Consider the following 15807-nt stretch of genomic DNA (forward strand, 5'->3'; position numbering starts at 1 on the left):
ATAACCTTTCCAATATTTAGGAAATGTCTTGTGGCCATATACTCTTAATTCCAGTTATTTCCTGATCATTTCCAGTTAAGACTAGTTATTTCCTTGACAAACATGGATATTTTTTAATATCACAAACAAGGAAAATGACATATGTAGAGAATAAACAAACTTTATTTTATAACAGTATTACAGAAAGCAAATATCACTTAATACAACTTCAAGCAGCTATAAATCTAATTTGGCATCTTAACTATACACAGAGTAATCAGCAACCTCCCCCCCCAAAAACTGAACAGCAGGTATTCCCCAGTGGCAGTATCATCTGGGCTAAGTACAGACAGTCAAAAAGCCCAAGGCTGAATTGATTTAATCTTCACAGGCTAGTGTAAGCTGCACAGATTGAACTGATAAGCAAAGTGAACAGACATTCACTTTTGATTCCAGAAATGCAGCCACATCTGCAGTGATGCAGGCCAGATGCTGGGAGGCACTAGAGCATGCCTCCTTGCTGAAGCAGACAGCTTAGGCCAAGGCTAGCCTGCTCATCAAGCAAGAGGGGAGTTTGCAAGGGGGTGCAAACCTTCCTAGGATGCTGGGGGACTGTAAGTTAACTTGAATATGGAGGAGATATGGGACAAAAGCTTAATAAACCGATTTAACCTGAACAGTGAAGTCTGGATACTACATCCATCCAGATTTATTTTAAGCTGGTTTTGGCCATTTTGATTATGTGCCCTGAAATTTTGTTGTGTTACAGATTTGAACACGTTTACGGTCACTTTTATTGGATCTATGCATAATTTCTGTCCCTAGCCTAAATGGTGTTACTTTTGAACTACATGAGAACAGGCCCATATCACCCACTCTTTTTCTGCTGTATTCTAAAAGCCTGCATTACTCCGTAGACAAACAGATATACCTGTTCAACAGAAATGTCAGTTCCAACATGTAGACAATGCGATTTAATAGAAAGCAAGCATTCTACACATGTATTCAAATAAGGGAAGTGTTGAATGTTGGACACGTTAAGAAAAAAGCACTAAGGTTTTAAGCTGCCTAGATAATCTTTTATTGGAAGGGGAAAAAGACTTTTTTTTGCCCTTTCTTCCTTCCTTATCTGGAATGTTGCAGATGACAAGGTGTTGGCCAAAGTATTAAGCATTGGCACCGAAGTGCAAAAGTTTTTAAACACAGTGCCCAGTCGGTAGAAACTTCTTTATAACTCTCTCTCTCCTACAGACTACCACCACTTGTGCCTCATGGGGAGGCGGACAGCTTCAGAAAAGAAAGAGTTATAAGGTATCAGTATAAATCAATCCAGTCAAAAAAAATTATTTTTTTCCAAATCATAAGAAATGCTTTGTTTTTATAAAAGTCCTTTTTCTGTTATTTGATAAAGTATATTTACCTGAATACTCTGAAAAAAACCCTGTAAGTTTCTCCAGTAAGACTTCAGTTGAAATATTTGGAAAAAAACTATATCTAAATTAGTCAAAAATTCTCCATTCTGCACAAGCATATCTGTTCCAGTGAACAGTGTTTACCAGAATACATTTTGTTCACTTTCATATGATCAAGAAACAGCTATAAAAATGGCAAATAGCTGTGCAAAAACACAAAAAAAACACCCCTCTAAAACCTCATAAAAAAGCTAAGAATGTTAAGAAGTGGTTATAGAAAGATGCAAGTAAGACTGTAGAGAAACAATTTTAGACCTGGGGTGTTAAGAAAAAGTTTGGTGTTGGCATTTCAACCTTGAATGTCTGGTCATTGTTGCTTGACCTGAAAATTTCAGTGGTGTAGTGGTAGTGTTACCAACTTGGAACGATCACAAGGTTCTTCATAGTCACAACATGAGTGGCTTCTCTTTTTAATTTCTGAAAAAAATAGAAAGGAAGATTATACAACCATTTGAGAGGAATATGGTGTTAATACCACATTACCTATCAGATTTCAGAGGTCATTTTTCCATACGGATCTTCATTTCAGCAAAAAGTCTTGAGCGATGAAAGATCTTCCTCTTCATGATTCATAATGTAAAAATAAGTTAGGATACTATTTTAAAGACTCAAAATTTTTCCCTACAAAACTTTTAAGGTTTAACATTTTGCCCCTCACAGTTGTATCTAATACTGTTTTTAGCTGTTTGCAAAATTTAATAGAGAGTTTAAATTCACTAAAATATGTAATCTGTGACCTACTGAACAAGGTTGTATTTTAAATGAATGAATCAGGGATGATCTTTCCATCTCAGCACCAAGCAGTACAAAGAATTCTCCCATTTTAACTAGGGCAAAACATTCACTAGTTTAGGTGCAAGGCAGAAAATAGGGCAGGATGGCACCTGAAAGACTAAATGGTTCAGACAGGCATTTTGTAGGCAACAGCTTACTTTGTCAGCATAAGATGCTAGCACCTGCTAAAATAGTCTATTGCTTACAAAAGCTCATGCCCCTCTGACCCAGTTAGTCTGTAAGGTATTACCCTGCCCTATCTTCCACTTAACTTCAGAATAAGGGCTTACTGACTCTCTGTTCATAGTTTGAGTGCAGGTAATCAACACTGGATGACTTATCTAACAAAGAGATTCATTAAAAGCAAGTTACTGGGCTCCATACAGGAAATTTAAATAAAATTCTTCATATCAGTTCCTGTTTCACCCCCATATAAGTTGAGCAAGAGCTATGATGTTGTTGTTGATCTCACTTTTTAACAACATTTCAAAGAACAGTTGCTTTATCTGTTAACACTGACTTCTAACTAGCTGTGACAACTCTACACATAGACAATGTATATCAGGCCTTCCCAAAGCTACTAGAATCTTAATGGATGCAATGAGTCGGATTGTGTGCTTTCAGGATTTTCTTTTCCTCTGTGCTGCCCTTCAACAAAAGCTTTTACTACTTTCTCTTTTTAAGCAGCATTGTCTAGCTCTGCCAAGAGTCACCTGCATTCCTATAGTTCAGCACATCCACTCATTAAAAAGTTCTGGGCACCATCAAGGAGTCTTGACTAAGACTTATGAATCTGATGAATGCCCTTCCTAGTCTGAGAAAGAGTAATGAACAATTGGTGTCTCTCCTGACTGAAATAGCCACCCATCATTCAAACAGGAAATCTTCCCTTCCTCCTTCAAACACAAAATAGTTCAACTAACATCAGTTCTAGCCTCTTCCCACATGGTGTCAAACTTCCTAGTCCTATTATAAACTCACTTAATTGAAGCTAAATTGGATTTGGGCCCAAACAGATCAATACAGCTACTTTAATAGAAATGATTGATAATCTTTTCCTGTCAATGGATAGACAGCAGACATCAATTTGCATTCTCCTGGACTTATCTGTAGTAGTTAGAACTGCTGACTAAGGTAACCTTTGTCTCACCAAAGGCTGCAGAGTTTCAGTGCCCAGTTCAAAAATGGTTGGAGACACCCAAAAAAAGCACTTATGAAAAAATGCATCTCTGCCATTAGCCTCATCATCCGGGAAGTTCCAAAGTGATGGGTTGTCACCTTAGCCCTTTTAAACAAACAAGCACATGGCAGAAAAACAATTCAAATGCTAAAAGTAGGAAGATGACATACCATTCTCCCTATCCTTTACCACAAACCAGATAAGATTCATCAACATCATCAAGATGACAAACTGTCAGATGTGATGAGAGCAGCTCATGGTTAAAGAAAGAGCTGGGTAACGTTGTGCTAAAAATGTAGTGAGCAGATGTCATTTAGTACCCTTTAATTTCTTTCTGATGCTAAGCTCACACAGAGCAACCTCCATGGGTAATGGTTTCTATTATTTCAGGCTGAGATAATGACCTGGCCACCATTATTCACATTACCATCATTTCTCAGCTGAACCACAGTAATGCAATGCATAGGCACTAAATCTTCAACTCTTAGGAAGTTTCAGCTAATACAGAGGAAATCAGCTCATCTCAACAACCCAGGCTACCATGAGTAAATCAAATTCATCCTCTTTTTATGCTGGTTTTCCATACAATTTTAAATAAAGCTCAAAGGTCAAAGTCTTTCTTCATTTCAGAATCATGGCTCACTATAACTAAAAGGCTACTTCAGGCTCCCAGGTGGAGGCTCTATTTGACACCTATGTTCCCCTGGCCCTACAATAACGGTAACGTTGTCTCCTGCACTGAAAACATCTCTTAGCAGCCACTCTCACTGGGGCATGAACTAACCCAGGAATTAAGGACCATGACAAAACCTCACCACCTCCTGCAAAAAAAGTGCTGGATACACTTCTTTGAAAATGCCATCTATTAGGCAAACACAAAACAACTTTTTTATTAAAAACTCTAAACCACCCTAAAGCAAGATAATCCTCTTCAGGCATTTTCCCCCTCAGGACAAGATAAAACACAACTTGCAGTCATGCTATGCGATGCAGTGCTGAAAGGTGCTAAGGTGCACCAGTGATGAGCACTGTTTAAAAACCTACGACGAAGATAATTTTGGTTGCATAACACAAGAAATTCAGCATCAGAGACCTTTTGAAACACTAAGCATTTTGTGGAATTGCTGGTTATTATTGCAATGAAAACTATTTTCCATAAAAAAAACAAACATAAAATGGTAGTTCCTTTCTAGAGAGTAACCATACACACAAGTGAGAGAAGGTGTTGTGTTTCCCATTGTTTTTATATTTTCATAGCTAATTAGAGTGATTGAGAATTAAACCTTAATTTTGTATCTGTGATGCCTGTAATACAGATGGTGGTGTGCACTGGTTACACTGGTTATGTGGAGAACATTATGGCTGTTTGTAGAAGTGTTCACTGTTTTCTAAACCATGCTAACCAATTTGCATCACATGGAATCAAATTTCAATTCCCATGAAGGGTTTATAGATGATCATTGACCATCAAGGCAGGGGACATTGGCTATACACAGTCTATACACTTGAGAGCCCCTTAACAGACTCAATTCACAGCCTCTATGTGTAGGCTTATGCTTGGAAGTAATTAGGAGGCAATAATAAGCTAGTTTAACCACTGCTACATCATTCAGTCCTACTGACAGCTATCTAAAGTGCTGTTCCAGAAGCTGTAATGGGTGTAATTGACCTGCAACTGAGATTTAGTCAGGGTGAGATTCTGTTGCCACATTTGACTTTGTAAAGATGTTACTTTGTGCCTGATAGCCTCTGTTGTGGTACAAAAAACTCAACTTAGTTTCGCTGAGACTGATATTTACAACGCTTATCTGCCAAGTTCCTAAGGACACACATATACCTGTTAATTAACCTCCAACACACCTACAGGCTTGGCAGCACCAAACTGACTAGCACCACGAATGAAAGGGACCTGGATATAATAATAGAGCACAGTATGAATATGAGCTGGAAAGGCAACTAATACTTTGGCATGCATCAATCGATGCATCTCCAGCAAAACCAAGGAAGTGATTCTTCTGCTCTGTTCAGCACTGGTGAGACCGCAGCTGGAGTACTGCGTCCAGTTCTGGGCACCGCACTTTAACAAGGACACGACAAGCTTGAGAGTCCAGAGAAGAGCCACCCATATGATCAGAGTCTTACAGAGCAAGCCATATGAGGAAAGGCTGAGGGATTTGAGACTCCTCAGCCTGAAGAAAAGAAGGCTGAGAGAGGACCTGGTAGCATCTTACTGCTACACTAGTGTACATCAAGGACTCAGTGAGCAACTGTTCACCAGGGCATGGAAGGGAAAACCTAGGAATAATGGCCACAAACTCCTGGAAGACTGATTCAGGCTCAACAGTGAAAAACTTCTTCACAGTCAGGGTGTCTAGACTGTGGAATAAGCTCTCTTCAGAGGTGGTGCAATCACCTACCCTGAAAATCTTCAAGAGGAGACTGGATGGTTACCTTGCTGGGGTCACCTGACCCCAAGTTATCTTTTCTTCTTGGTGCAGGGGGCTGGACCTAATGATCTTCCATGGTCCCTTCTGGCCTTACAACTATGAATCTATAATACGGTTTAAATTGCCTAATTCAAAATGCCCTAGCATGTATTAACTTTAATCCTAATTCAACGAGCATTAGTGCATTCAGACTACAGAGGTCTGCATGTGTACACAGTAACAGCTGTAGTCCAAACGAAACCTAGAAAAATGTAATATCTATAAACAGTCCATTTGACTAATAAAGTTTCTGTAAAGGCAACTAACATACCACTTTTTTTTAAATTAAATTATATTAACCTAACAAAATAGTTTAAAATCTGCTAAAGAAAAAATTTTGGATTAACAAGCTGAAACCAACACATGCTTCCTGGTGTTTATACAGCATTAGAAACTCAGATAATAGTACTAAGGAACTATAGAAGCAATTAATTGTCCTACAAATTCTTAGTTTATTAGAGTTATCATTTAAATGGCTCCTCATACTGAGAATGTTATGAAGGATGATAATACATGGGGATATTATTTCTTATGAAGATAAGATGGACATTTTTTAATGCAATACTGAACTTGGCTAAGATAACTTAGAGTGAATTTGTTACAAACTTATGTTAATGGGACTCTGTTTTGTCTAGGGTTACCGTCCATCCCAGCTGGCCTTGATCTGCATTGCTACTACTTTATTAAGTAGTACTGCATTTCATCTAGCACCTTATATTTTGAATGACACTGAATAAATGTTAGACTGTAAATTAAAATATTGGAGGATCCAGAAAGGTATTATAGTAGTAATTATGTCAGTTTGAATTTCATCAGTCAAGACAAAGAAAGATTTCTATTTATTTAAGTTCTTAATTCAATCCTGGGCATAGCTAACATCCATTAATTTGAATACACTCAATTTAAAGAGCCTAAAATTAACTACAATGTTAAATTTCTCATTATTTCAAAACAAACACAAGGCATTACCTGACTAAACAGGACTATGTACAAATTAAATATTCTCCCTTAAAAATGTCAACTTTAGATTTGTGGTCTATAGTGCTTCAGATTATTAATTTCATTACAGTGTAAAAGGTTCTCGTTTGATTTAAAAAAAAGAAATCAATGATGATGTGAATTTTTAAAAGTTTCCTTAACTGTGCAGGAATACCCTTTGCCTGAATGTCTTACCATCAAAGATCCTACAGTGACTTCCCAAAGGCACACTGAAATGAGTGAAATATTTGGAGGAATTCTGATCTACTTTGTCCTCAACTGATAAGCAGCTTAAACTCCAGCTTGCAAACTACTTAACTCTTTTCCAGAGGGAAAGAAAAAGATTAAACATTTCAGCAAGATTGAGACCTAGAAATATACTGACTAGGTCCAATTTGGAGTGTGGGAATAACCTTTTAACTACCAACAAAATCAGTCACACAAAGGAGCAGGGAGTGGGCTCCCATATTTCAAATTGAGCATAAATTACCTGAGGTACATGTCTTAACGCAAAGTTAGATAACTTAATAGAATGCTAAAAGTAAACACTGTAAAAAGGCTTTGTGAATGAAGGTTTTTCTAAGAAATTTGAAAGTAGGATTGAAAATGAATTTTACGAGTCTTTTGAAAGCTGCATCGCATCTTGTGTTTGAGGTAACTTGCTATTCAGATGTATCCATCTTCACTGATACTAAAATGCATACATCTATTGAGCGCTTATTAAAAAATTGAACCATACATGCTAAAGAGAGATGATGTTCCCTTTCAGACTATACTTTGCTTGAAGGACAGTTGTGAGTAACAACCACCAACATAACAGGACTTATGTATTTCAGGCTTACCTGCACTATTTTGCTTGATGGTGTAAGGCTTCCTTACCTTGAACTTATCCTTCATCTTCCTCAGCAAGTTCAGTTTCTTTATGTACCACTACCCTTGTGACAGACATATCAGGGTGCTGCTCTTTGGCTTCTTTGATTGCCTGTGCCAATGCCTACAAACATATTGGAAAGGCTTAGCTGACGAACAGTAAAATTACATTAAGATTTGATCTGATCTGGAGAATCCGAAAGCAACACATTCAGTTTAACAGGTGTTCAGAACTGAAACACCTGGGTTTAAAGGGTCATTAAATTGGAAAATAGTTTCCTGTCATGGCTATCTTTTACTTCAGTTTTCTCATTCTGAGTTCTTAAATGAAAAGCTATGCAGGTTGTTTGAGCTATCATGAGTCCAAGGAACAGATTATTGAGTTTCTAATTTTCCTGTTCTCCACTTTTCAAAGTCAGCATTTTTACTGGATAGGTGAATTCATATTTTATTCAATACCATATTTTACTGAAGCAACCACATGGACAATACATGAACATGATGGCCGATAAAAGAGACCACATTAGCTAACAACTATGCAGGACAATCTCATGTTTGCTTAAGAAAAAGGGTAGACAGTAAGGGAATCTTTTAAAAAAAAAAATCTTATGCCTGCTCTCTGTAACTCACAGCAAAGGCTGCAAATGCATCCCCAAATCATGACGAGACAACGATAGTTATTTGCATATTAGGCATCTTTTGTGAAAAACCGTATTTTGGAGAACAAAATTTCTAAATGCTATTCTGTCTTATTTGAACTCTAATTACTTAACTTAGTTATTTTCCTAGATGCGATCACTAATTGCTGAACAGCTTCTACAGACACCTTTGGGAAAACCTTGAATTCAGCAAGCCTAAGTTGCAGAAAGTCCAAGTTGCGTGAGAGTCCCGGCCCAAAGTTCACCTTGGAGAGCCAAGATGGTATGAAAGCTACTCTGATGTGTTGTTTACTACACATACATTGCGAAAATAAGCATGGGAAAACTTTGGAGTTGCAAGTGGTACCTAGAAGTATTTCCTTCCACTCAAAGAACCTTGGGTTGGGTATTTCTGTGTACACAGTATGCAATCTGGCAAGAAAAGCATAAATAGTTTAATAAGATTATCAAAAGCCAGAGGACCAACTCAAGGAATTGTCCAGTAGTTAATCTGGTTCATTGCATGCAACACGAAATCTTTGTGTACTGTAAATACAGATAAAATAAATTAAATTAAGGGTCCTCTGCAGCACTATCCAGGTAGCAAATAGACCATATTGATTTTCTATATGCATTAATTTCCCCAAAAGCTTACACTTATGCTTGATCTAAGAAAACTTAATTAGCTATATGTCTTTACATTTCCCATTTCTCCTATTCTAGGGTTCTCATCATTTGTTGACCCTTCCACAATATTTTGGAAAAACATTGTAAATTTATGTAGTTGACGTTAGGATGCAACGCTACATCAGAACAGCAGACAGCAACAGAAAGAGATGGTTCCATTTATTACGAATTAATGAGAATAATCCAAGTTGCACTGACTCTTTCATGCAACATACTCTAAAATAGTTGTGACAGACTAATCATTGTCTATCAACAAATCAGTAAGTCATAACTGGAGGACAGGAGGGAAGTGCAAATTAGATTTAGAAGAACTTCACTGAGGCAGGTCAAAATATTTACCTTCAGGAACAATGAAGCAAATTTATTTTTATTCCTTTGTGTTTTCAATAAATCTTGTTTCATTACGAAATATACTTATAGGACTCGCATACAAGTCGTATTAGAGGAGCACAGCAACATTAAAAAGAGAGGCACGGGAGGCAAAAGAGCTTGTTTTTGATTTTAGTCAAGAATCATAGCCAAGGCCATCTTAGTTCAGTGAACTGTGTTGCTCTGCACAAGCAGTGAATAAACACAGATGAGGGATGAGGAACGAGGAACCATGCAGGAGGCAAGAGCTGGAGATGGTATTTCATGAGCCATCATAAATCCACAGTCAACTTAGTGGCAAGGGAGACAAAAAAAACAAACAAACCTGAAAACTCTAAAAGAGAAAACAGGGTGCAGTAAAACAACCATCTCAACTTTGAAGGGCTATGGGTTGAATGAACAATATCTTCCAAAATCATATTGTGGGAGGGAGAAGAGGAAATAAAAAGTCTGAGAGGAGACAGGGGTGGGGAGGGGGAGGCAGGGGAAGCACAAATCAAGAGAGAATGTCAAGGTTAGAAAAGGATTTCTTAGGGTGATCTCTTTTATTGGACCTTAAAACAAATGTTTTACATTCGAAAGCTTGTCTAACTCTATCCCAACTATGCATTTGGTCCAATGAGTTAGACAAGCTTTCGAATGCAAAACATTTGTTTTAAGGTCCCATAAAAGAGATCACCCTAAGAAAGCTGTCTCTTGCATACTTTCTGGAACATCACAGCTGCAACATCACCATTGCACTAAGGTGTGAAAAGAACTCTTAGTGATTCAATGGCAAAATGAGGGGTATACTGCCCTAGTGCCACATGATGCTTGCTGTCATTTTTTAATCCTAATATGTTTATTAGTGTTTTACATTTTAAGATTCACCCCATGTAATCTGTATAGTACAACCAAGGATTTCTAAGGAAAGGATTACTCACATTTGAAAATTAAGACTTCTATCAGACTCTGTGCAAGGAAGAGCAACTGAAATCTTTAATACAAAAATGAATGTTAGAAATACTTGCTTTCTAACAAATCTTGATGGTTTGGGAATATTTTCATGTGCTGAACAGTGTCAACAGCCAATGAACAAAACTATCACACAGTTTGAACACAATGAAATTCACAGATCCACTGCAGGGCCAGCCTCTAGTAGAAGGTTCCACAAGTAGCCAAAAGCTAAACAGAGGGTTTAATGCTGGTATGAAAAACTCTCTCTGTATCTCTTACAATTCTTACAATTTATTTTTTTGGTTCATAATTGTTTATTTTTGTGTAAGGAGAAGGAATGGAGAGCAGTAAATGGAGTTTTATAAAAGCAAAGGTAGCGTTTGACCTTTTCAGATGTCCCAAATGCATTAAATGAGTGTCAGAGTAGATATAACCCTTGCCTAATGCTAAACAGCTCTGCCACTTAATTACAAGCTTCAAGGAGAGATTGAACTTGTCATGAGCCACTTGCTACAGGCACATCAAAATCTGAAATTAAATTTACAGAGTCCTGAGTACATTACAATTAAGAAGTGAAATTAAAACTCCGTTCTGTAGATTTATGTATCCGCCATCAATTTACAATTGGCTTTACTGTCACATGATATAAAGGGCAGACTTTTGCTTCAAAAAAATCCAGTGATGGCTAACTGTCTTCTATTTCAGTTTTGTCACCCTAGATTCTTAAATGAAAAGCTATTCACATTGTCTGAGTTATCACAACTCCAAGGAACAGATTTTCTAATTTTTTTGTTCTCCACTTTTCAAAGTCAGTCTTTTTCCTGGACAGGTAAATTCATATTTTAACTCCTCAAGAAAATGAATGCATGCACTAGTTTTTTGTGCAAATGAAGATTAAATTCTGCATGCATGATTCAGAGAGATGCACAATTAAGATATAGTTGGCCTATACTCATATTTTTGCAAATACACATGAATGTAAATTGATTGTTTTCTTACATTTAGAAGGAAATATCAGTATGTCCTAATGTACTGCAAAACTTGTACTTTCTCTCAAAAGACTGGGCTGTGTTAATATACTGACGACACAGAACTGGGAACTATGGTTTGTTTAGATTACTGTTTTCCAGCACATTATGGTTGTAGGGCTGTCATTCAGTTTTTCCTTTCAAATGGAAAACAGCAGCAACAAGCAATTTGAGTCCCTTTCTCATAAATAACCTGTTTAAACCTAGAGTGCAGGAATACTTCCCATGTGGACAATAACGGGAAAATAAAGAGACTGCTCCTCTTCTCAGCTGCATCACAGACACTCTTTTCATAAAGTATGTTAGCAGGTATAAGTTGATATAAATCTACCCACTCCTATGAACAGGGGTCTACCGAACTTGAGATGGGGGCTGGCCAATTTCACAGGCAGATTCTAAGTCCCAAAGCCATTTTCATGGTGGTGTCCCCCACTGATTGGTGAAAAGGGCTGTCCATCATATGGCCCTGCCCCTCACTGCTTATTGGATGAGGGCTGTCCATCAAGCAGCCCTGCCCCTCATCACCAATTGGTGGAGGGAGTGGGGTCGCATGATAAGCAGCCCTCTCAGCCAATCAGCGATAAGGGGCAGGAGTTGTAGCCATCTTGCCTGCTTGTTTTAACGCTGGCAGCCCCATTCATGCTGGGGAGCCAGCACTCTATTTTTAGGTAAGATTTCCACCCCCCGTGGATTTCAAGGTTGGCTGATTTTGCAATTTCCACAAAATTCACAAAATTGCAATTTGAGTAGGTCCCTACCCAGGAATTTACGTGATGCCTCCTTTTCTGAATGTCACTGATTTTGGACCACAATGCCCTAGTAAAGAAAAAGGTAGGTACTCACCTGGTCATGGTCAATATCTGCATCTCCAGTAATAACAATGCGCTTCTCAATCCTTGTTTCTGATACACCACCTTTCACCGTCTGCAGATGGCGCACAAAAAAATAAATTAATTTTTACGATTATTCCATATAACTAGAGAGGAAAGTGATAACCACTTATGTGCTTCATCTCTAGCACACTGAAGCAAGTAAACTTTGGTGTTGAAGGGTTGCAGCGAACAACAAATTAATCCGCATAAAGCTAGTTCTCCTTTCCAGTTTTAATAATGTGGTTAACTGTATTGCAGTGCCATTCAAGAAGTTGCCCAAGAACTGAAGCAGCATAGAATACCATCAGATATTGGCTGAGGTTAGTTTTGGAGGTAGCTGTTTGGTCAGGGACACAGGTCTTTTTCATCAAGACCTGGATCAGAACACACTACAAGTCTCCTGAAATGGTACAGTAATACATATCAACTCATCTTCTCAGCTCCTGCACAAAATTTCTGCAGTATTAGTGCAAAGGTTCTCTCTTCTGATCTACCCATGTGCGTTTGCCTCACCAAATTTGCTATCTAATTACAAAATCTCAGGTGAAACACCTTTACCCATTTTGCCCTGCTTCTTCATTATCTTAATGTTTAAAACAGTTGAAGATCCAGCCAGAAGGAAAGATGCTATTGGATCACATTGTTATATACACCTATGCGGATAATCAGGTTAAATTTTTTTCTTATAAATATGTAATTCTTTGAAGGTTGTTATGAAAGACTTCCAAACAGCAAATCAAGAATATCACTGAGAGCAGAGATAGAACATGTAAGACAAGTTAGATTAGACTAATCAATGGAAATTAAAATATAATTAAATCCCAGGAAAATTCAAAAACAAATCCTTCAAGAACATCAAAGGAAGATTTAGATTATGTTGGAAGTTTCCTAAGTCTACAATAAAACATTTTAAATAGGACATTGGAAAGCAGTTTGGGCATTCAGAACCCCATCCACAAATCCACTGATACCTATGATGAGGCAAATCTGGTTTCAAGACTGTTATCCTATTCTTTGCTGAATTGGTCATTTAATGAAAACAAGATTGATTTAAACTTTTGAAATGGCTGCTTCCAAAAAAAGTGTTTATCATTTCATAGGTTTTCTTACAGCTGCACATATGGACAGGATAAGATACTGATTTAAAACAGGAGGTTCAAATGTTTCTCTAAAGTTTTTTTTTCCCTAATTTTGAAACGAACAGGAAATCAAAGAAGGGATGTTAATTAATCTCTCCTTAAAATGCTTAGTCTAGAGTTTGTTCTGCAGGACCTTCATTCAAGAATGTTCCAAAACTCTTCTTTTCAGATCTACTGTCAATAAATAATTCTTCCTTTAGGATATTTTCTGAAACTCATTTTACAAACCCTGAATTCTTGTCATAGGTAGTCACAAACTGAATCTTCTCATCTTGAAATAAAATTTAACCTGTACCTTTTATATTTTACCTTCCTTTTAGCTTTTTCATAAACTGTAATTATTCCTGTGCTTCCCTTTTAAAACTGTTAGTAAGTGATCAAAATTATACTAAATCTATCATTTGCATGCCCATCCATTAAAAAAATGCTTCCATAAATAGCAGGTAAAGAAAACATGCTTTTACGGAGGAAGGGAAAGTAAAAACACCACACAGGATAGAAACAGAAACAGACCAAATTTCTTCTGAGTTTCATGATTCTCTTTTGAAGCCGAGGACTTGGATTCATGTAAGCTCCTAAAGTAACGTATGATAAAAGGGACCCCCAGTGGTTGGCTTTACTTGCAAAGGTATCCCAAAAAAACTATTAATATAATCCCCAAAATCCCGATGTTGCTGACCCTTGCATTAGAAGGTATCTATAGATTCCAACCATATTATGTCCTTTCCTGCAAGAATTCCCAGAAAACATTGAGGAGTAGGAATAAGAACATGTAAAGCTTAGTTCTGTTTTCCTCCACTTCTCATCTAACAATGTCTCCTCCATCTTTTTCCTAGTTCTCCCTCTGGATCATGAGTAATGTCATGTTCAGCCCTTATTTAAGGATGTCAGCTATCCATCACAAAATGATCCATCACAAAATTTTGGCTGCAAACAGACAGGCAAAGTTCAATCATACAGATACATCTACGCCTGCTGTCCCAGGATAAATCCTAAAAAAAAGTTTCCCAGATAAGAGTTAGTAAGAGTTTGTCCTGGAATATTACAAAATATGTCTGTACAGTTGTCCTAGGATTGCCTTATTGAATCAACGACAGAAAAGCAGCAGCACACTCAGCTGCTAACTAAACCCTGATTAGAAGGGCAATGTGTATACACACAAATCACAGGATTGGTCTGTTTCAGGACACATACAGGCACAACTTATTCAGGAACAAATGCAATATCTGTTCCTAGCCTTTAAGGCCCCCTTTTTTCAGTGATCTGCACATTTATGATGATGAATAGCAGCTCTTAAGAAGACCAACATAAAGCAAATTTATGTAGTGCTATTTTTAATGTACTGATAAGTTGCTTGTTTTACCTTAGTGATGTGTGTAGTTGTAGTTGTAGAAACAGATTCTGATGTAATAGTCTGCGCACTCAACAGTACACCAGCATCCCCACCTGCACTGCCATCAAGCTGTGAGTAGTTTGGAAAGGAAGAAAAAGTTGTATTTTCATGCCTTAGGATTTAGAGCTTTTCACTGAAAGAAGTCAAGGCAAACTTCAGCACTGAACACCTACAACATTCATCTTCAGTTCAAATGAAAAAATGTTTTTAGAACAGACACATCTGTGTACTCTTCCCCATGCTATGTGCGGCATTGTTGGCCAACACAATAACCATAAGAAGACAATGGTTTTGTGTACATGTTCATCTATCTCTTGTTGACAAATTTGTCAAAGTTACTGTACCTCTTCAGGATCTTAAGGGCAGTTTAAAAAAAAAAAACCTACATCACTATCTACATGTTGTAATTCCATTATTCCATAGTCACAATATAATCTGAGGCCCTATATGAAAAATGTTGCTTATTAAAGCATTTTTATATCGCCATCTGTCTTGAATTTAACCAAGAATAAGATTTAATAAAAAGACCAATTTGTAAACAACATCATAAAAGATCTCCAGCTCCTGTACCTGTGGAGACTCATATGTGATGGTTTTAGTCTCTGTTTGGACAATTGGAACTTCCTTGGTGGAGATTTCGGTTCTTTGTGTAGCATCTGAAATGGTCACCATCTCTGTTTTTACTACTGGAGGCTGTGGTGGAAGAGGCAAGAATCAATCCAAAGGGCATACAGCTAAGGTTTGCATGGTAAGCTAACAGAAAATATGACCAAAAACCTAAATGGCGATAAAAACAACACTTAAGAATGTCTCCCTCAACTCAAAAACAACAAGCAACAAAAACTCCCAAAACAAAACAAAAATAAGGAAGTAAAATGAATAACGCCAGACCTTTTAGCCACCTAAATTAGGACAGAAGATTTCAGTAACCTTTGATGCTACATCTTAGATTCAAGTATCAATGAACAACAAATTCTAAAATGGATAATAATTTGTTATCTGTTAA

At 37.3% G+C, this 15807-nt stretch overlaps 1 protein-coding gene across 13 annotated transcripts in view; it reads right to left on the reverse strand.

The window, feature by feature from the left end:
- Window positions 1-144: 144 nt before the first annotated feature.
- The window catches only part of EPB41L2 (erythrocyte membrane protein band 4.1 like 2), a 226742-nt gene continuing 211079 nt past the window's right edge, over window positions 145-15807 (reverse strand). For 12 of the 13 annotated variants that reach the window (XM_090039111.1, XM_090039110.1, XM_090039105.1 and 9 more), the window contains 5 exons: window positions 15372-15494; window positions 14772-14870; window positions 12241-12321; window positions 7749-7863; window positions 145-1868 (listed from right to left, as the gene is read on the reverse strand). In XM_090039111.1, coding sequence (XP_089895237.1) covers window positions 7756-7863; window positions 12241-12321; window positions 14772-14870; window positions 15372-15494 — 411 coding nt within the window. In that variant the 3' untranslated portion in view covers window positions 145-1868; window positions 7749-7755. Of the gene's footprint in view, window positions 1869-7711; window positions 7864-12240; window positions 12322-14771; window positions 14871-15371; window positions 15495-15807 lie in introns of all 13 variants that reach the window. The other variant, XM_090039052.1, reaches the window with a different exon arrangement.

The sequence above is a fragment of the Crocodylus siamensis genome, chromosome 1 (assembly GCF_052110815.1).
Source record: "Crocodylus siamensis isolate JL-2025a chromosome 1, ASM5211081v1, whole genome shotgun sequence".
Classification (NCBI taxonomy): Eukaryota; Metazoa; Chordata; order Crocodylia; family Crocodylidae; genus Crocodylus; species Crocodylus siamensis.